Here is a 22179-nt window from a genome sequence, read left to right as displayed (position 1 = left end):
TACTCCGACAATTAATCCACAGATAAAAGGGGGGACTTAGTTTGTTTCGAGTAATCTCTTCTCCTTCAGTCGTTTTCTTCTGTGGACTTTATAGGGCGTTTGGCAACCAACTTTAAGGTGCATTACCACCAGCAACTAGGCTGGAGTGTGGAGCTCAATTCAGCTTTCAATCAACCATGTGGGTATGTGCTCCTAAAAACCTATGAGGATATTGCAGAGGCGGGATTCTAACTTGGTTCTGTAGTACCGAGTTCTATTTTAGAACCAAGTTCTATTTTAGTGCCTGGCTGTGCAGAAGTTCGTTAATGTGTGCGAGCAATTTGGATTAAATTATTGAATAACATGTATGTGTACATTTATTTTACAACTCTCGCGAACGTAATGCATTTTATGCCAAATCCTGACTCTGCCATCAGCATGACTCAACAGGAACCGCGATTTGCTAGACCAGGCAATGTTTTGCCATTGTTTTTGCCATTGTCCTTTGTTGGTGATCGTGTGCCCACTGGAGCTGGTTCTTCTTGTTTTTAGCTGATAGGATGTGGTCGTCTGCTGCATTAACCCATCCGTGACAAGGTTGTACTGCACCGTTATTTGCTTGTTTGTAGCACACCTGTTAGCTTACACAAATCTTGCCATTCTCATTCGGCCTCTCATTAACAAGCTGTTTTCGCCTACAGGACTGCTGCTGACCGGATGTTTTTTGTTTGTCGCACCATTCTCGGAAAACCCTAGACACTAAATGGCACACTATTTCCTATACGGTGCACTACTTTTGACTAGGGCCCATTTAGGGTGCCACCTGTGATGCACTCTGTGTGTGACAAGATCGGTCTATTACTGAAGAGGGTGTGTGTGCGTGTGTGGGGATGGCCCTGGCCAACAATGAGAGCAGTTTCACTTTACGGAGGGTGCACTCCATTGCATAGTTTACTGTGGTGCAGGTCCTCTTCAGACCTGATTGCTTTTTCTACTGAGACCACCACAACCAAACATAAGCCTGATTGTCTCAACACATAAACAGATATTACCATACACACACACTGACACAGAGGCATGCAGTGATGCACATACACATGGACACATGTAGAATATACACGCAAATGTAGTACACACACACACACACACACACACTTGCACTTACACACACACACACGCATTCACACAAACACACATACAAGAACAGATTTAAATGAGAGTCAGAATGGAGAGAAAGACATGCAGCTTTTCACGAACCGTGTCTTTAGAGTGGCCCATTAGGAAGAAATAGGGTGAGCTTAGCATATCACCTTTCATGCACATGGAGAGGCTGGAAGGTACCATTCCTAAGGGAAGTGGAGTAAAAGCCTATACCAATCATTAGAGTTAAAGCAAAGGGGTTAAAAATACATTTTCACTCGTGTTATTTCACAAAGGACAGTTTGATAAGCTGAAAGCATCATCAGAAGCTTCTCAGATGTTTCAATGTCGGGTTATGGAAGCAGATTGAATTAGCTAAAGCTTTTGTTGTGTCAGTTAATGTGTCTTTCAGGTTCCACAGAGCAGTAGCAGTAAGAGTAGGTAACATCTCAGGTATTATCTGCTGTTTATAGCACACATCATGGTTGTAACATTTGCAGTGGTCTGCATTAGTGTGTGTGAGAGGGAAGCCTGATTACACCTTGCATTGACATGTGGTTGTCACCATCCTTCAGGATGATCCGATCACTATCTGATCGAGATTAGTTGCGTATACACATGGTAATAAAATGGGTATCTTATTTGTTCACTGAGTCTGCATTTTAACCAGATACACTGGTCCCTCCTGAATGCAAATTATTTCTACCTGCCTTGGACCTTCCCTTATGACACAAGCTGTGTATATATATATCGACAAAAAAACAGCACACTTTTATGTTCAATAATTGTATCATTATAGCATACTTTTGTTATCCAACATTTTAAGACTGGGGATAATACTGTCCCGATAACCTCGACCTGTCCACAGTTGTACAAATTAATATTCAATATTTAATATTCAATTGAATACTTATCCCTAAAAAACTCACCAAACACACCAGCTGAGTATCTGAATGTGTTTACAAAATATAATTAATGCACAATACATTAAAAAATGACACTTAGGCCCTAATGCACACAGTAAAAACAAAAAGTAGGCTACAGCGCAATCCCCGAATGTCACAACACATTTATCCAAACAGGTCTGAACAGGGGTGATCTTTACGCATGGATGTTTACGTACACTGCCTTTATAGGATTGTTATCTTGTATTGTAAATAACCTTTGACATTGCTATCTTGTGACGTTGAAGTTGTCTTCACCTCTATTTTAATGCCACACCAAACAAAATTAGATAACCCTTATAAAAATAAATATATTTATGAACAGATATCGTCCTGAATGACAGAAAAATGGTTCTCCCATTCCAACAGCCAACGCCAGTGCAAAATCAAATAACTGAATAGATTGTACATAAAAGTCAACGACTGTAATGGTGGGAACCTGATAACCTGACAGTCCTTACCACCAGCCTACTGTTTATTCTGGACAGTGCTTTGGAGGATGAAGATACTAAGGGTAAGCTGCTTAGCGTTTCATATACTTTTTTTGGTCATGTCAATAGTCAAATTCAGTTTCTATATCAGATATGAAAATAATAGTGGCTTTTCTTTCGAAATGTTATAAAAGTCCACTCTGGCTAGAGCTAAAGGCAGGCTACAGGAGGAAAATTAGGATTACACATTATACCTTGACATACACTTGTAATGCACTGCTCTCTCTACTGCGACTCCATCATAGTATGTCCCATGCATACCTAATACATTTGTAGTTCAGTTTAAATTCTGTAATGATAGTAGCTATATCTGTCTATCAACCCTCGACGAGTGAAAGAAAGTGAATAATCACTAATCAATGATTTGGAGGAAAACACCACAGACCTTTAGGAAGTCAATTTTTTTCCCTTTGGTAAAACTGTTTAGGCTTATACTTAATTAGAATCTGATGCCTGTAATATAATGCAATCTTTTTCAATTTTATTTCATTATATTATACTCTGTGAATATTTGAGCATTTTCCAGACAAATCTCTAGCAATAAGGTGTGTATATAGTGTATAGTTTTCTGTAAGCATAAGCGAGGCCACTGTCCAATTTCATTTAAAAAAATTAGAGGGTGGAAACTGTGACATTGGCCTAATGTATTTGCTTTCGTTGTCAGGATTTGTTTACAACTCAAGGTTATCTGTACAAGATTTGTCTTTGACTACCTCCAGAGGTGGTCATGATCTAATCACAATCAGTTCAAAATGCATCTTTTTATTGTCTACACCTGTCGAAAAATGTGGGCAGAATCAGAATGTGGACAAGATCAGGAAAACGGACGCATGTTAGAACCAGGTATAAACGGGGCTAGAGAGAGAGAGCGAGAGAGAGAGAGAGAGAGAGAGAGAGCGAAAGAGAAACAGAGAGAGTGAAGGATCGATGATGAAATTAGACCCAACCAAATTATTACAAAACAAAAAGATAATTACTTGACACATTGGAAAGAATTAACAAAATAACAGAGAAAACTAGACCACTGAATACCTGACCACTGTGACTGACCGAAAATTAAGGAAAGCTTTGACTACGTACAGACTCAGTGAGCATAGCCTTGCTATTGAGAGAGGACGCCGTAAGCAGACCTGGCTCTCAGGAGAAGACAGGCTATGTGCACACTGCCCACAAAATGAGGTGGAAACTGCACTTCCTCATCTCCTGACAAATCTAAGACTATATTAGAGACACATATGTGACTCATTTGAGGAAACTAGACATATGTCGCTCTCACAGGAGAGCCATGGAGATCGCTTTTTAAAAAAGATATCACAAAGTAGAACTGAAAAGGTGTTGCTCTTCACTTTCTGGAGGAGTTTTGAAATTGGTGGAATGCACGGTGGAGTTAGAACTAAGATAGCTAAGGAGATGGAGGAAATTATGCCTTTTGATTGCAAATATGCAGACGGAGTCGAAAAAAGAACACACAGAAGGCTATTGCATAAAGCTAGCTAGCTAGCTAACATTGAACCTGGTTGGTTAGCTACCTGCAGATTCATGCAGGATAGTAATGTTATGAGTTGGGATTATGGTTCATTGTTTAGCAAGCTAGCTATATGTCTAAACAAAGACTCCACTATGCAAGTAACCCTTTCAATATAATGTTCATGTTATCACTGTGACAGCTGTCAATAGACGTAGCTGGTAAATTCACTCTGGCTATCTACTCCGATTTCAGAGCACTCGTCTGAGTGTGCCAGAGTGCAGAATAACTGACGAATTTACAGACGCTCAATTGTTGCCAGCAGCACAGTTGCGGTAGCCAACGTTTTGGATAACATAAAAACAGCCTAACCAGCTCTATAGGGCGGGTAAAACGGTCAGAGTGATCTGTTCTCTCGTTTGTCTTGAAGTAGCTTGCAAGCTAGCCAACGTTAGCCAGTTAGCTTGGGTGCTTGACTGCTGTTAGGTCAGAATGCTTGAATCAACCCTACCTCCTGCGGGGACTAGGGCCTGGGATTAAAATAAATAAATAAATACAATATAAATATAGGACAAAACACAAGAGAGACCTAAGACAACAACATAGCAAGGCAGCAACAAATGACAACACAGCATGTTAGCAACACAACATGAAAACAACATGGCAGCAACACAACCTTGACCTGTTCATTGTGATTACCATTATTTGACAATGCTGGTCATTTATGAACATTTGAACATCGTGGCCATGTTCTGTTATAATCTCCACCTGGCACAGCCAGAAGAGGACTGGCCACCCCTCATAGCCTGGTTCCTCTTTAGGTTTTGACCTTTCTATGGAGTTTTTCCTAGCCACTGTGCTTCTACACCTGCATTGCTTGCTGTTTAGGGGTTTTAGGCAATGTTTCTGTACAGCACTTTGATATATCAGCTGATGTAAGAAGGGCTATATAAATAAATTTGAACATGGTAGCAGCACAAAACATGGTACAAACGTTATTGGGCACAGACAACAGCACGAAGGGCAAGAGGTAGTTAGTAGACCTGGCCAAAGGCCCTCAGAGATACACCAATACTCCTTAGCCGGCCCACAAGAATGGAATGGTCTACCGTATCAAAAGCTTTGGCCAAGTCAATAAAAATAGCACGACAATATTGCTTAGAATCAAGGGCAATGGTGACACCATTGAGGACCTTTAAGGTTGCAGTAGACAACAATACATCACACAAAGCAGCCACAACTGCTCAGAGTCTTTTAATGAAGAGATTGAGATAAAACTGTGCAGTTTGAGTGTTTGTCGCAGCTCGTTCCAGTCGTTAGCTGCAGCCAACTGAAAAGACGAGCGACTCAGGGATGTGTGCGCTTTGGGAACCTTTAACAGAATGTGACTGGCAAAATGTGGAGGATGAGGGCTGCAGTAGATATCTCAGATAGGGGGGAGTGAGGCCTAAAAGGGTTTTATAAATAAGCATCAACCAATGGGACAAGTTTAAGGTGCTCCTTTAGCACCTTGGACTCAGTTACTGCCTGCAGGGAGAAACTTTGTAGCGTGGCAGGGGAAAAAGAGGGTGGAGCATCAGGGCTAGTCACATTAGAAGGGGTGGGAGATGAGTAAATGTTGGACTGGCAAGGAGGCATGGCTGAGTGAAATAGGTATCCTGACTTAATGAAGTGGTGATTTAATAAGCTCAGCCGTGTGCTTCTTGTCAGTAACAAACACCAACGTTAAGGGACATGGGCAGCTGTGAGGAGGGGGGTCTATTCTCCAAGTCTTTAAATGTTTTCCAGAACTTCTTGGGGTTAGACCCACAGAGAGAGACCAGCTCTTTAAAGAAACTAACTTTGGTCTTCCGGATAGCCTGAGTGCACGTATTTCTCATTTGGCTGAATGATAGCCAGTCTGCTTGAGTATGCTCGGCACGAGCCTTTCGCCTAAGGCAATTCTTGAGGTAATTCTTAAGATGGTGTAAATGATACTGAATGGGTGTAGACAAAGAAGAGCTCTCCAGTAGGTGTACCAAAACATTCAAGGCCATCTTCTCAAAAGTGAGGTTACAAGTTTATCAACTTCCAAATCAGAATTACCTTCCCATTGTTCCTTATCTGTAGTGTATGATGTACCATTTTCTATCTCTGAGTCTCTACTTTTATACAATGTAAAAACACCATTTCAAATTTTGATACATCAGACAGAATCGAGCCGGTAGGACACATATTTCCCTCAGATTGCACAGACTCAAAGAATTCAAAAACAAATCCAACTCTGTTAATAAACTCCCTATTGGGTGAAATACCACAGTGTGCCAGAGCAGCAACCAGTGAAGAACAAACACGATTGTAAATACAACCCATATTTATGTTTATTTATTTTCCCTTTTTTACTTTAACTATTTGCACATTGTTACCACACTGTATTTAGCCAAAATATCACATTTGAAATGTCTCTATTCCTTTGGAACTTTTGTGAGTGTAATGTTTACTGTTCATTATTTAATGTATATTTCACTTTTGTTTATTATCTATTTCACTTGGTTTGGCAATGTGAACATATGTTTCCCATGCCAATAAAGCACTTTGAATTTTATTGAAACACAGAGAGAGAGAGAGAGAGCGATGATGGGAAACAAGAGAGAACATTTTTTTAAACTAGCACAAGAGAGAGTGTCAACCAAAAAGAGATTGAGAAAGAAAGATATAATCATAGAGAGAGAAAAATTATAAAGCGAGAGAGGAAAAGAGAGAGAAAAAATTCAGATTGGGGTTTATTTGGGGGGAGACCCACCATACTCAGGCACTTGTCCCGTGCCTCTCTTTAGCAACAGTCTCACCCGCCTGCACCCCGCCTTGATCAACTCAATGGCCCGGGCATGAGTCATGTCCCGGGTACTGTCGCCATTTATCTCAATGATTTGATCCCCCACCTGAGAGAGAGAAATAGCGAGAGGGATAGTGAGAGAAATAAACAAAGCCATAAAAAAGAGAGTAAAGATGCGACAGGATGAACAGAATCTTGTCAAATTATATGAAGTACCGCATTGCTATTGTGCTGGAAAAGAATGTTGCTGTGTTGCAGTCAGGACAGGAAGTGATGTCCCTCACCCTCATTCTGCCATTGTGGATGGCTGGCCCATCCTCTGCAAGCCGCAAAACAAACAGATCCATCTTGTACTCCCGTCCCCCACGGATACTGAAGCCAAAACCCTTCACACTCTTCTCCAGCTCTACCGTGAAGTAGTCAAAGTCCTGTGCACAGCACACAACCAAGAAGCAGCATTCATAAAAAAATATAGCCAATACATAGTCAATTTATACCTGTCTGTAGTCTGGGATGTGTAGTTTTACATGCTGTCTGTAATATGGGATTCTGGGGTATGTTGTCTTACCTGTGGTGTTCAGTAGAGGATTCTGGGATGTACAGACTTACCTGTGGTCTGAAGTCTGGGGGAAACTGCTCTAAAGGGAACTGTCTGTCCACTAAGTATTTTCTGTAATAGGGGATTCTCGGATATGTAGTCTCAACTGTGATGTTTTGTAGGGGATTCTAGGATGTGCAGTCTTATCTGTGGTCTAAAGTCCAGAATTTTGATTGTTTGTACTCCGGAATTCTGGGGTATGTAGTCGTACAAATGGTGTAGTGCAGTAATGCCTTCTGGGATGTGCATTCGTACCTGTGGTCTGAAGTCAGGTGGAAACTGTGCTAGAGGAAACTGTGCAGCGAGTGTTGTCGAGTGCTGTCTGTAGTCGATGAGGGGAGGAGGGTGACGATAATCCAGTGTGGGCGGCTGCCGATAATCAGCCACCGGAGGGTGCCGGTAGTCGACGGGGGGCTGCCGGTAGTCGGTGAACGGAGGCTGGCGGATATCCGGTTTCACGTCCTGCCTGGCTTTCACCTCTGACCTGTAGAAACCAGACAAATATGAGGTTGAGAGAGTGTGCGTATTCCCTATATAATGCAAGTGCATACACAAACACACAAGAACCCTTCACTGTGGCAGCTCTCTCTCTGGGTGTGACAGAGAACATAAGCCCTCCGGTTGGGCGCCATGTATTAAACACACACATCCGTAAATGTATACAAACATCCACAATCTTAGCATACGTTCACCTACCCTGCAAACATACAAAGCATCCTCTTAACTGTAGTCATAATGACTGACACTGACAGACAGCGTCACGCATTCCTCCATCCTAACAGGAGATGATTGTGGACTACAGGAAAAGGAGGACCGAGCACGTCCCCATTTTCACCGATGGGGCTGTAGTGGAGTAGGTTGCTAGCTTCAAGTTCCTTGGCGTCCACATCACCAACAAACTAACATGGTCCAATCACACCAAGACAGTTGTGAAGAGGGCACGACAAAAGGTCATCACTGCCTGGTATGGTAATTGCTCGGCCTCCGACCGCAAGGCACTACTGAGGGTAGTGCGTACGGCCCAATACATCACCAGGGCCAAGCATCCTGCCATCCAGGACCTCTCTACCAGGTGGTGTCAGAGGATGGCCCAAAAAAATTCAAAGACTCCAGCCACAGTAGTAAGACTGTTCTCTCTGCTACCTCACCGCAAGTCTAGGTCCAAGAGGCTTCTAAACAGCTTCTAGCCACAAGCCATAAGACTCCTGAAATGTAATGAAATGGCTACCCAGACTATTTGCATTGCCCCCCCCTCTTTTATGCTGCTGCTACTGTGTTATTATCTGTGCATAGTCACTTTAATAACTCTAAAAACATGGCGCGGCAGGGTAGCCTAGTGGTTAGAGCGTTGGACTAGTAACCAGAAGGTTGCAAGTTCAAACCCCTGAGCTGACAAGGTACAAATCTGTCATTCTGCCCCTGAACAGGCAGTTAACCCACCGTTCCTAGGCTGTCATTGAAAATATGAATTTGTTCTTAACTGACTTGCCTAAAGAAAAAACATGTACATATTACCTCGACTAACCGGTGCCCCTGGACATTGACTCTGTACCAGTACCCCCTGTATATAGCCTTGCAATTTGATATTTTACTGCCGCTCCTTAATTATGTGTTACTTGTACTTCATACTTTTGAAGGTATTTGCCTAAACTGCATTGTTGGTTATGGGCTTGTTAGTAAGCATTTCAGTGTAAGGTCTACACCTGATCAGTGCATGTGACAAATAAAATTTGATTTGAAATACCTGCCGTCGTGGAGGTAGAGCGGGGGAGGGTGGCCGGGTGGCTGAGCGACCGAGCTCTGCTGGGTGCCTGCCGGGCTGGGCTGGGCGGCCACTCCTGGGGTAGGCTGCGTGGCTGCTGCTGGTTCTTGGCCTGGCTGGTCTGGTGTTTGGCCGGGCAGAGCTGGTGGTGCTGGGCCTTCCTGGGTGGTGGTTGTCTGTCCCAGCTGGGCTGGTGCATGACCCGGCTGGGATGCTCCTTGGCTGGGCTGGTTGACTATGGGGCTGGGCTGGGCCTGGGGACTGTGTTTCTGGGTCATGGGGCTCTGCTTTTCTGAGTTGGGCCTCGAGTGGGGATCTAAGATGGAGAGAAGGAGTTGTGTTTCACTATATTTGATCATTCCAATATATTGGTATCATTTCGCGGCGGAGGGATACATACATCTGAGTTGAAGATTTACAGACTTACTCCCGTATACACTTGTGTCACGGCTGGGGTCCGCCCCTATATATAGATCCCTTGGCAGCGGCACACGCTCTTTTTCATTTTCACGGCGGACGTCCATATGGTTTGAGGTACAAACTTTCTGAAGTTCGCTTGGTAAGTCACTGGTAAGTGTAATATCTTGCGTGGAAGTATACTCACTGGCTGTTTGTAGCCTGGAGCAGCTGGCCACATGGCCAGCCCCTCCTCTAGAGTGCTCCACTTGCTGCGTGCGGTTGATCTGTATCTTCCGCCCGTGGTTTGTCGTGTTTGTTTCGTTAGCTGGAGCCTACATCCCTAAGTGGTGCAGCACCTGTGGGACAAGTTTGTGAGAGTGCAGGTGAACCTGTTTGCCTCCCTGGACAATGAACAGTCCCCCTTGTGGTACTCCATTTTGGAGCCACCAGGGCCTCTGGGCTTGGATGCTCTGGCTCACGATTGGCCAGGGATGGAGCTTATACATTCCCCCCTTTTCCTCTGATCCAGGCTGTGCTGGACAGGACCAGGATGGCAGAGCATTGTCTGCTTCTGGTGGCCCCATACTGGTCCAGAAAACGCTGGTTCAGCCTTCTCTTGTCACTGTTGTCTGGGACACCATGGGACCTTCCCCTGAGACTGGACCTGCTGTCTTAGGTCGGGGGAACTCTGTGGCATCTGAGGCCGGACCGCCTCAGTCTGTGGGCTTGGCCACTGAACGGCACCAATGGTCCATGCTAGGACTACAGGAGGGTGTAATGACCACCGTGCAGAGCGCAAGGGCGCTGATTACAACCGCGGCATACCAGTTGCGCAGGCGGTTGTTCTGCTCTTGGTGCACTGGTATTGAGGTTGTGCCCGAGTCATGCAGGGTGCAGTATGTCCTCCAATAACTGCAGTCTCACTTGGATGAGGGCTTGGCAGCCTCTACACTGAGAGGGTATTTTGGCTGGTGGTTATATCTGCCTGTCATGCGGGGTGGATGGACAGGCCAGTGGGATGCCATCCCTTGGTCTCCAGGTTTATGAAGGGGGTTCGTCGCATGCGTCCAACAAAGACCTGCTCAATGGCGATCTGGGGTCTATATATAGGGGCGGACCCCAGCCTTGACACAGGTGTACATGGGAGTAAATCTGTAAATCCTCACCTTGGATGTTTCCCTCCGCTGCGGAGTGATACCAATATATTAGAGTGATCCATATAGCTCACATAACCGTGGTTACATACGTAACCTTCATTATCATGTGTGGCGCACAGCAGGTCAGCCACCAGGGGGAGACTCATCAAGGCCTGGTGACAGATGGAGTCTACATCATGATGGCTCCCTCTGCTGGACGTGCCAGGTCTCGACGTGCCAGGTCTCCGGCCAGGGCTAATTGGGGCTGATTGTGGTTGGTGAGTAATCAAGGGGCTGATTGCTCACCAGCTGGACGAGTCCCGTAAAGCTGCCAGAAGGTCAGCACATGGGAGAGGGGACTGGGGGAGAGAGGTTACTCCCGTATAGTTGTGCTCAGTGCCAGAGATAACAAAAGGAGCTCAGTTTTGTTCCCCCCAGGATACAGCAAGACCTCGGGGCCCAGAAGACGGTATCCCGGAGAAGATCTCCTGGAGGAGACCTATTATTTTATTTTTGGATGTTACCTGAATAGACACCCTTGAAACCAAGCTAATCCAACTCTGTCCATGTCTGATCTGTGTAAATGTCTTGACCAAACCCCCTGGTCTGCCACACATGGTAACAACAGAGTTTTTAAATGTTTAGTTTTTCCTCCCCAATTTTCGTGATATCCAAATGGTAGTTACAGTCTTGTCCTATCGCTGCAACTCCCATACAGACTCGGTAGAGAGCCATGCATCCCCCGAAACACGACCCTGCCAAGCCGCACTGCTTCTTGACACACTGCTCGCTTAACCCGGAAGCCAGCCTCACCAATGTCTTGGAGGAAACACCTTACAACTGGCAACCGAAGTCAGCGTGCATGCGCCCTGCTCGCCACAAAGAGTAAATAGAGTGCGGTGGGACGTCGACATACCGGGAGATCCCTGCAACACAGCCTGGAATCAAACCCGGGTCTGATGTGATGCCTCAAGCACTGCGATGCAGTGCCTTAGACCGCTGCGCCACTCAAAAAGCTTAACAGAGATGTGTTGTGCTAGTAATGGAGCAACAGTTGCTCGAAACAACAGTGTGTCCCGAACAGCGGGAGCAGGAGAAATCGTGAACTAATTGAAAAATTAACATGTAATAGGAAAGGAAATGACACTTTAGTCTCCAGAGATGTAGAAGCCGTTCTAGGTCTGTCTGTTTTTCTTTCTTTGTCTCTTTCTTTCCGTCACTCTTTTTCTCTTTCCCTCGACCACTAACAGACATTATTTATACAGGTTTTTCTCTTTTTCACTCTAGAGTATGTGGTCAACTTTCACAACTCTTAGTACAAAACTCAAAACAGGTAAGGGTCTTTCTATAAACTAGGGTATAAGTGAGCATTTCTTATAGTGGAGCTGTTTGGAGCTATTACACAGTAATTAATAATAATTAGCATTTATTTGTGAAGACATTAAGACATAAACGGTGGACATACATTAATATAATTCATGACTGTTTAAACACTTTCTCATGCTTGGAGTCTTTACAGATTTGGCAAATATCGTGTGACAAAACACTACCTTTCTTTCCTTACATTTTTGACTCAGATGTTTGTTGTTATATCATATACTAAGCATTTACTAACAATTGAATTACACATTGACCTTGATCCTGTGAAATTCCAGGATATTGCTGTCAGACTCTTGTCCTGTATGGGGATCTCGGAAGTGTACTTTAATCTCTTTAACATTTCGTATCACCCTATGTTAGGGTGTGAAAACAGTTTTCATGGACACACATATCCAAAATAATGTATGTGATTGCAAATTCCAATGCTTCAAACAGAAAGAGTAAATATGATTCATTTAAAAAAAATCGATAATGTCATTAAAAGGTTTCTTCAATAATGACGTATAATAGTTGTTTGATGGGGGTTTGATGTCTAGCTATCTAGTTATGTGGGGACATTATTGCGCAGCATCAGCTGATTCAGGAAAGGAAAACATTTCTGAATGACAGTCAAATGATAAAGGGCTTGTGTGATACTGCACGCGATTTAACAACAGCCAAAGTGCTGGAACTAATGTTGATCTCGAGGATTGACAGAACATTTTGGTGTCTATGTTGTTATGTTGGTCAAAATAATTAGCCTATTTCATCGACAACATTAAATCAAGATTCCTGAGGTAAGACCCGAGTTAAAATGGAGCAATCGGGAATGTGAAAAACGGTCTGTTTATTAGCTCTTAAAAATGTAAAGTTGCTTGTTTTGTCGTTTTTACATATAAAGCCAAAAAACAACTTGATATTTTGATGTTCAAATATGTGTGGGGTTAAATGTGGAATGCCTGGTCAAGTGAACAGCCAACACTTCATGTCCTTTCAAAGTAGGTCATCCTTCTAACGCCATTCTATGAATCTATTAATTAATTGACCTACCCCCTACTTTCTCGAACATTCTGTTAAAAATCGCGCAACATTTCAGCATCCTGCTACTCATGCCAGGAATATAGTATATGCATATGATTAGTATGTGTGGATAGAAAACACTCTGACGTTTCTAAAACTGGTTAAATCACGGCTGTGACTATAACAGAGCCTGTGTTTCATCGAAAAGCGCAAGAAAAACTGATCACTGAAAACTGGAAAAAGTATCAATGCGCCACTTGCATGTAATTGTTTATGGGAAACCAAATTACATAGAGCTGAGATTGCAAGTCCTACAGCTTCCACACGATGTCGCCAGTCTTGTCAATTGCCTGGGCTTTGTTTCTTGGTCAAACGAGTAAGAGAGTCCATTCCTTCCGGTCTCCGACAAGATGTTTTGGAGGAGAAATTTTCGACCATGAGTTCAAGACGTGGAGCTATTGAATACACATCGCCCCGTGATCAATTTGATAGATTATTAACGTTTACTAATACCTAAAGTTGGATTACAAAAGTATTTGGAAGTGTTTTGTGAAAGTTTATCGTCGACTTTTTTAATTAAAAAAAATGACGTTGCGTTTTAAAACGCTGTTTTTTCCTGGATCACACACTTTTCATAGATCGTTATTTAGGGTATATATGGACCGATTTAATCGAAAAAAAGACCCAATAGTGATGTTTATGGGACATATAGGAGTGCCAACAAAGAATCTCGTCAAAGATAATGAATGTTTTATATTTTATTTCTGCGTTTTGTGTAGCGCCGGCTACGCTAATTCCTTTGTTTACGTCCCTTCTGGTATTTCGATTGCCTGCTATCAGATAATAGCTACTCATGCTTTCGCCGAAAAGCATTTTACAAATCTGACTCGTTGGCTAGATTCACAACGAGTGTAGCTTGAATTGAGTACCCTGTATCTGAATTTTAATGAAATTTTGAATTCATTAACTTTTGAGTTTTAACGAGTGCTATTAGCATTTGGTGTAGCACATTTGCATTTATTGTTGGCAAGGTGGGACGCAAGCGCGTCGGGTTGCCTAGAGAGGTTAACCCCCTAAGGTTGATGTCTGCGCCCCCACGGAAATCTAATTAGCGTTATAAAAAATCCCCATAAAAATCTGTCAGTTTAAGCTAGATCTGTTTTTTTGCATTTTAGACATGGCTTAGACTCTAATGGGTTAATAGCTGCCCATACCATATTGACTTATTAACTAACCATTGTTACTGTAAATGGTTAGCCTATCTGCCAACTTCTGTCTATAGCGTCTGAACAGTTTGGGCTACACAATACCCATACAGTGCCACAGTGCCAAGATAAGATTTCTCAATTTCTGCATAAGATTTAGTGTGTATTGGCTTATTAATGAACTGCTGTTACTGTAAATGGTTATCTAACTGATATACTATACTGTATCCTAGTTACCTACCTCGCCCATGGTTAATCTTATTAAATTATGCTAAAGCCAAAACAACAGTATCGATTGATAGATTAAAAATATGCCCTAGCTATAGTTAGCCAGTGGTTGCACATCTAACTAGCTGGAATGAAGCAATAGTAGACAAGTAAAAAATATAATTTCACTTTTTACAGCTGTTCTCCAGCCTCCAGACCTGTCTGATCAGCCTTACAGGGCGCTGTGGGTGTCCAGCTTACACCTATACAAATCAGAGTGTGTATAGCACTGGACTTAAACATCCAACCAATGCCTCAAGTGTCGTGCTCTAGGTCCACCACACACCCGAACAGTTGTGGGGTCCCATCCAGAAACAACCCCTACCCCTGGACACTTCTGGAAATCTAAAAATAATTGGACAGGTCTAAGCAATACTACCAAGTCTTTAGGGATTTCGCTATACCTGCAATAACATCTGCTAAATACGTGTATGTAACCAATAAAATTTGATATCAGAGGGTAAGGTGGAGATTTCACCATGTCACCATCCAACAGTCCCTCTCAGATTTCCACAAGTGTCTCAGTCATTCTGGCACTGTCAAAAAAAATGTAATAGCTGTTAAATACTTGCTTCCTCTGTCCTTGGGAGAAGCGCAATTGTATTTCCTTGATTTGTTGCATCCTCGCTGCTCATCTCCTTCTCAAAACCCATTGGATGAGAAAGTTAGAGGTCCCTCCCCTCACCTTCTTCTCCAATGGGTTTTCAGGAGGAGGCGAGAGAGCGGTTAGAAAATGTGGTTAGGAAAAAGTGCAAGTGGTGGGCTATGCAAAGAGATGGGCGAAGTGACATGCTTTGCAAAATACTCATTAATAAATGTAAAGTCCCTAAACCTCGGTTCTTAGTCCATAAAAGTCCCTAAACTGCTCATAGCCCATCAATGGCCGAAAATAACAGAACATTTGTGTTACTCTTATAATATAAACCTTACAGTGTAACAACAGTTTTAGTAAGTAATAGGCTACATACAGTCCAGTTACAGCTTCTTCTGACAAAGTGAGCGAGTGGAACAGAGGAATAGCAAATTTGACAAAATGTATCTAAATTCAAAAACACTATTTTTATTTCTCCTAATCATTCAGTTCATTCAAATTCAATGATAATACATTTTGTCAATCCCGTTCAACAACTCCAAATTGCTTTGGCAAATGCTCCAAAGGGATAAACTGAAATAACATGATATAGGTTATTAAATAATCGAAAGATAAAATGTGATTATTTATTAGCCTAGTGGATATAAGTACTGTAGACATATCATGTGAATGAGGCCTCAGGTAAAATCATTGTCAAAGAGATATTGTTGATTAACAAACAAGTGCAGCCACCAGCTAGCCTTAGCTCGGACAGCACCTGACAGTCTGCACAGCGCAATATCAATCCAGAGCATATTGGACTGCTTCTCTCTACCATGTCACCGGATTCCTGCCGCTCTGGATTATTACACCAGATCATAGCAGCTAGCTAGCTGCAAACAACTAACGCCTCTGTCCCGAAGCAAGCACCAGCTAGCCTTGAGCTAGCCTCAAGCTAGGCCCATATACAGTGGGGCAAAAAAAGTAATTAGTCAGCCACCAATTGTGCAAGTTCTCCCACTTAAAAAGATGAGAGAGGCCTGTAATTTTCATCATAGGTACACTTCAACTATGACAGACAAAATTAGGAAAAAAATCCAGAAACTCACATTGTAGGATTTTTAATGAATTTATTTGCAAATTATGGTGGAAAATAAGTATTTGGTCAATAACAAAAGTTTATCTCAATACTTTGTTATATACCCTTTGTTGGCTTTGACACGAGGTCAAACGTTTTCTGTAAGTCTTCATAAGGTTTTCACACACTGTTGCTGGTATTTTGGCCCATTCCTCCATGCAGATCTCCTCTAGAGCAGTGATGTTTGGGGGCTGGCGCTGGGCAACACAGACTTTCAACTCCCTCCAAAGATTTTCTATGGGGTTGAGATCTGGAGACTGCCTAGGCCACTCCAGGACCTTGAAATGCTTCTTACGAAGCCACTCCTTCGTTGCCCAGGGGGTGTGTTTGCGATCATTGTCATTCTGAAAGACCCAGCCACGTTTCATCTTCAATGCCCTTGCTGATGGAAGGAGGTTTTCACTCAAAATCTCACGATACATGGTCCCATTCATTCTTTCCTTTACACAGATCAGTCGTCCTGGTCCCTTTGCAGAAAAACAGCCCCAAAGCATGATGTTTCCACCCCCATGCTTCACAGTAGGTATGGTGTTCTTTGGATGCAACTCAGCAGTCTTTGTCCTCCAAACATGACGAGTTGAGTTTTTACCAAAAGGTTCTATTTTGGTTTCATCTGACCATATGACATTCTCCTAATCTTCTTCTGGATCATCAGAATGCTCTCTAGCAAACTTCAGATGGGCCTGGACATGTACTGGCTTAAGCAGGGGGACACGTCTGGCACTGCAGGATTTGAGTCCCTGGCGGCGTAGTGTGTTACTGATGGTAGGCTTTGTTACTTTGGTCCCAGCTCTCTGCAGGTCATTCACTAGGTCCCCCCGTGTGGTTCTGGGATTTTTGCTCACCGTTCTTGTGATCATTTTGATCCCACGGGGTGAGATCTTAATTGGAGCCCCAGATCGAGGGAGATTATCAGTGATCTTGTATGTCTTCCAATTCCTAATAATTGCTTCCGTAGTTGATTTTTTCAAACCAAGCTGCTTACCTATTGCTGATTAAGTCTTCCCAGCCTGGTGCAGGTCTATAATTTTGTTTCTGGTGTCCTTTGACAGCTCTTTGGTCTTGGCCATAGTGGAGTTTGGAGTGTGACTGTTTGAGGTTGTGGACAGGTGTCTTTTATAATGATAACAAGTTCAAACAGATGCCATTAATACAGGTAACGAGTGGAGGACAGAGGAGCCTCTTAAAGAAGAAGTTACAGGTCTGTGAGAGCCAGAAATACTGCTTGTTTGTAGGTGACCAAATACTAATTTTCCACCATAATTTGCAAATAAATTCATTAAAAATCCTACAATGTGATTTTCTGGATTTTTCTTCTAATTTTGTCTATCATAGTTGAAGTGTACCTATGATGAAAATTACAGGCCTCTCTCATCTTTTTAATTGGGAGAACTTGCACAATTGGTGGCTGACTAAATACTTTTTCCCGCCACTGTACCAGCTAATTCTAGGGCTACAATACCTCCATTGCTAACTGGCCTGGACCCTTTATTGTTGACACAGAGCCCCGAAGATTCATCACGACTGGACTGCCAACGTGATCACCCGATGTGGTCTCAACAGGCTATTCTGTTACGATGTTGCCGAAGAACCATCTACTGGCCCCGGCCCGCTAGTTTTTCTGAATGCTGTGTCCCCTGCTCGCCTAGCGTCGTAGTGACTACCAAACGGCACCCTGACTCACCTATTGCTGCTCTTTGACCCTATGATCACTCGGTTACACAGCTGATGCCCCCTGGACTGTTTCAATAACACGGTACCTTATTTTGTTTACCTGTCGGCCCCAGCCTTGAACTAGGGTCCTGTATGTACCCAATTGACCAGCTCTGCCCATTTATTGCCATATACCCGTTGTTGTATTATCTCTCCTGATCAACAACTGTGATTGCTTTATGCCTCTCTCTAATGCCAATATGCCTTGTCTACTGCCGTCTTGGCTAGTTCTTATTGTTTAATTTCACTGTAGAGCCCCCAGTCCCCCTCAAAATGCCTTATTAAATGCCTCACAATGTCTCCTCATCTGTTCCTCTGGTGATATAGAGGTTAACCCAGGCCCTGTAGCCCCCAGTTCCACTCCTATTCCCCAGGCACTATCATTTGTTGACTTCTTTAACCGTAAAGACTTGGTTTGATACATGTTAACATCAGCAGCCTCCTCCCTAAGTTTGTTTTATTTCAATGCTTTAGCACACTCCGCCAACCCTGATGTCTTAGCCGTGTCTGAATCCTGACTTAGGAAGGCCACCAAAAATTCTGAAATTTAAATCCCCAACTACAACATTTTCCGCCAAGATATTTTATGTGATTTATTTTATTTCACCTTTATTTATTCAGGTAAGCTAGTTGAGAACAATTCTCATTTGCAACTGTGACATGGCCAAGATAGACGCAAAGCAGTTCGACACATACAACACAGTTACATATGGAATAATCAAACATACAGTCAATAATACAGTAGAAAAAGTATATATACTGTCAGGATTTGGCCAGGGTTGTTCCGGGTTTTTGTCAGTAGATGTCCCCATTGTGCTTTTTGTCCCTGTGTTTTTCCCTTGATCCCCATTATTGTTTGCACCTGTGTCTCGTTTCCCCTGATTGTATTTAAACCCTTTGTTTCCCTCAGTTCTGTGCTCTGTGTTTGTATGTTAGCACCCCTGCCCTAGTGTTCTGTGTGCTCTTGTCGATTCCGGGTGACGTTCTTGTGGTATTCTGTTTTTTTGTTTTTGTTTAATTTTGGTGAGTTTCTTTTGAGTTCTTTTGTGTTTTACCTACCACCTTTTGGATTTGCCATTTTTGTATTTTAGGATTTTTCTTTATTAAATACACCGTCTTAAGTACTGCTGTGTCTGCCTCATCTTCTGGGTTCTGCTGTCTATTCGTGGCTCAGTTGGTTAAGTGACTGTTTCTCACTCCGGAGACCCAGGTTCGAAAACCGGGTCCTGACAGAAACACAGAGCCAAAAATGAACCCAGAGGCAGCCAGTTCCCAGGACCTTTTGCCACGCTGTCCCACCACCAGGAGACTGTCCAACGCCACGAAGCCGCCCTGGTTCAGCAAGAGGCCTTAATGGCTAGACATTCTCATCTTCTGTCGGAGATGCTGACTTCCATTAAGCAAATATCTGATCGACTTACCCCGGCAACAGTTCCCGTCCCAGTACCTCAAGTTCACGTACCCATGGCAGTTAACCCCTGGCTGAACCTCGTCTTCCACCTCCCCAACGGTTCTCAGGTGATCCAAGTGCTTGTAAAGGGTTTCTCACTCAATGTTCTCTCTCCTTTGAGCTGCAACCCTCGTCGTTTCCCACCGACCGGTCTAAGATTGCATATATCATCACCCTGCTGTCGGAAAGCCCTGGCCTGGGCTACTGCTGTGTGGGATGCCCATAGTTCCTGCTGTGCCAGCTACTCTGCCTTTGCTGAGGAATTCAAACGAGTGTTTCAAGGCCCAAGCAGTGGTTCTGACTCAGCCAAACAGCTCCTGACTCTCCATCAAGGTTGGCGCAGCGTGACGGACTATGCCATCCAGTTCCGCACGGTGGCAGCAGCGAGTGGCTGGAACAACGAGGCGCTCACGGTGTGCTTTCTGAAAGGCCTTTCCGACACTATCCAAGATGAACTGGCCACTCGGGAACCACCGGACAATCTCGAGTCCCTGATCAAGTTGGCCTCACGCATTGACCAGCGTCTGAGAGAGAGAGAACTCAACCGTAGACCTCTAGCTCCTATCAGTCCCAGCTCCGAGTCCCCACCTTTATCATCACTGGCTCCACCGGAACCCATGCAGATTGGACGCATCTCCCAGGCTGAGAGAGACCGCCGGATGAGGGAGCGACGCTGTCTATATTGCGGCAAACCGGGCCATTTCCGTTCCACGTGTCCCGGGCTCCAGGGAAACGCTCTGTCCCGTACAGACCGGGGGAACTGGTAACGGGAAACATAACCTCCTCCCATCCGTCCAACTCCCGTCTGCTCATTCCAGTCACCCTCTCCTGGGACAACCACAAGCTTCACCTTCAAGCCTTGGTAGACTCTGGAGCCGCAGGTAACTTCATGGATGGTGTCTGGGCGAAGGAGAATGGCGTTCCCTCTGAACTTCTAAGTGACCCCATGAGGGTTACTACATTGGATGGAAGCCCTTTGGGATCTGGACTTGTCACTCATGTCACTACCTCCTTGAGACTTTCAGTTTCACAACACCAGGAATTGATGAACTTTCATTTGATCTCCTGTTCCGAGTTCCCTCTCGTCCTTGGATACCCCTGGCTTCACAACCATAACCCTCACATCGACTGGTCTGTGGGCACTATCAAGCAGTGGGGTCCTACGTGCCAAGCTACTTGTATTTTCCAGAATTCCCCGAGTTCTACTCCCGAGTCTTTAGAATCCATCGACCTGACCCGAGTTCCCGAGTGTTACCATGACCTCAAACTGGTGTTTAGCAAACAGAGGGCCACCATGCTACCACCCCATAGATCTTACGATTGCCCCATCGACCTGTTTCCGGGCACTTGCCCCCCAGGGTCGGATCTTTTCCCTATCTCCACCCGAACGAGCTGCTATGGATACCTACATCAAGGACTCTCTGGAAGCAGGCCTCATGCGTCCATCAACCTCCCCGGCGGGAGCAGGGTTTTTCTTTGTGGCCAAGAAAGATGGTGGGTTACGTCCTTGCATCGACTACCGGGGACTCAATGACATAACCGTCCGTAACCGTTACCCGCTACCCCTTATGGCCACAGCCTTCGAGCTGCTCCAGGAAGCAGTTGTTTTCACTAAGCTTGACCTGCGGAACGCATACCATCTTGTGCGGATCAGATCTGGTGACGAGTGGAAGACCGCTTTCAACACGCCTACTGGTCACTATGAATACTTGGTGATGCCCTTCGGCCTGACCAACGCCCCAGCGGTGTTCCAAGCGCTCATAAACGATGTGCTTAGGGATATGCTTAACATATTTGTGTTCGTTTACTTGGATGACATCCTCATCTTTTCGAGCTCCTTCAAGAACACACTAAGCATGTCAGACAAGTACTCAAACGCCTCCTGGACAGCCATCTGTACGTTAAGCCGGAAAATGTGAATTCCATTCATCCCGAGTACAATTCCTGGGATTTGTAGTGGAACCCGGTCGAATCCAAATGGACCCTAGGAAGGTAGGGGCGGTAGCGGATTGGCCCACCCCCAAATCCGTTAAGGATGTTCAGCGTTTCCTGGGCTTCACAAACTTTTACCGCAAGTTCATCAAGAACTTCAGTTTGGTGGCAGCTCCTCTCTCAGCTTTAACCAAAGGTGGCAATGCAAGGTTTTTTTGGGGAAGAGAAGCTGAGACGGCCTTCCAAGGACTCAAGCAGCGCATCCTCTCTGCTCCCATCCTGATACTACCGACTACGGATGAACCATTTGTGGTGGAGGTAGACGATCAGAGGTTGGTGTTGGAGCTGTCCTGTCTCAGAGGGGTGAAGACAAGAAGCTTCATCCGTGCGCTTTCTTCTCACACCGGCTTACCCCGACTGAGAGGAACTACGATGTGGGGGATCGTGAACTCCTAGCGGTTAAGATGGCATTGAAGGAATGGAGACACTGGCTCGAGGGGGCTTCTCACCCGTTTCAAGTGCTTACGGACCACAAAAATCTGGAGTATATCCAGCAGGCGAAGCGATTGAACTCTAGACAAGCTAGATGGTCTCTTTTCTTCAATCGATTCCAGTTTATCCTCACCTATCGGCCCGGGTCGAAGAATCTCAAACCGGATGCCCTGTCCCGAGTCTACGCTCCTGCCATTCGAGATGACACGGACATGCCTGTCCTTCCTGCTGCTAAGATTGTGGCTCCGATCTCGTGGCAAGTTGAGGATACCGTGAGACGTGCTCAAGCTAGCGAACTGGACC

At 44.3% G+C, this 22179-nt stretch overlaps 1 protein-coding gene across 1 annotated transcript in view; it reads right to left on the bottom strand.

Moving 5' to 3' along the window:
• The window catches only part of LOC135524029 (membrane-associated guanylate kinase, WW and PDZ domain-containing protein 2-like), a 358255-nt gene that overhangs the window by 49379 nt on the left and 286697 nt on the right, over positions 1-22179 (bottom strand). Inside the window, 5 exon segments of the mRNA XM_064951156.1 lie at positions 1237-1325; positions 6802-6940; positions 7119-7262; positions 7688-7916; positions 9177-9510. Coding sequence (XP_064807228.1) covers positions 1237-1325; positions 6802-6940; positions 7119-7262; positions 7688-7916; positions 9177-9510 — 935 coding nt within the window.

The sequence above is a fragment of the Oncorhynchus masou genome, chromosome 31 (assembly GCF_036934945.1).
Source record: "Oncorhynchus masou masou isolate Uvic2021 chromosome 31, UVic_Omas_1.1, whole genome shotgun sequence".
Lineage (NCBI taxonomy): Eukaryota > Metazoa > Chordata > Actinopteri > Salmoniformes > Salmonidae > Oncorhynchus > Oncorhynchus masou.
The sequence above is the reverse complement of the archived record's forward strand: the minus strand, read 5'-3'. Positions and strand labels throughout refer to the sequence as shown.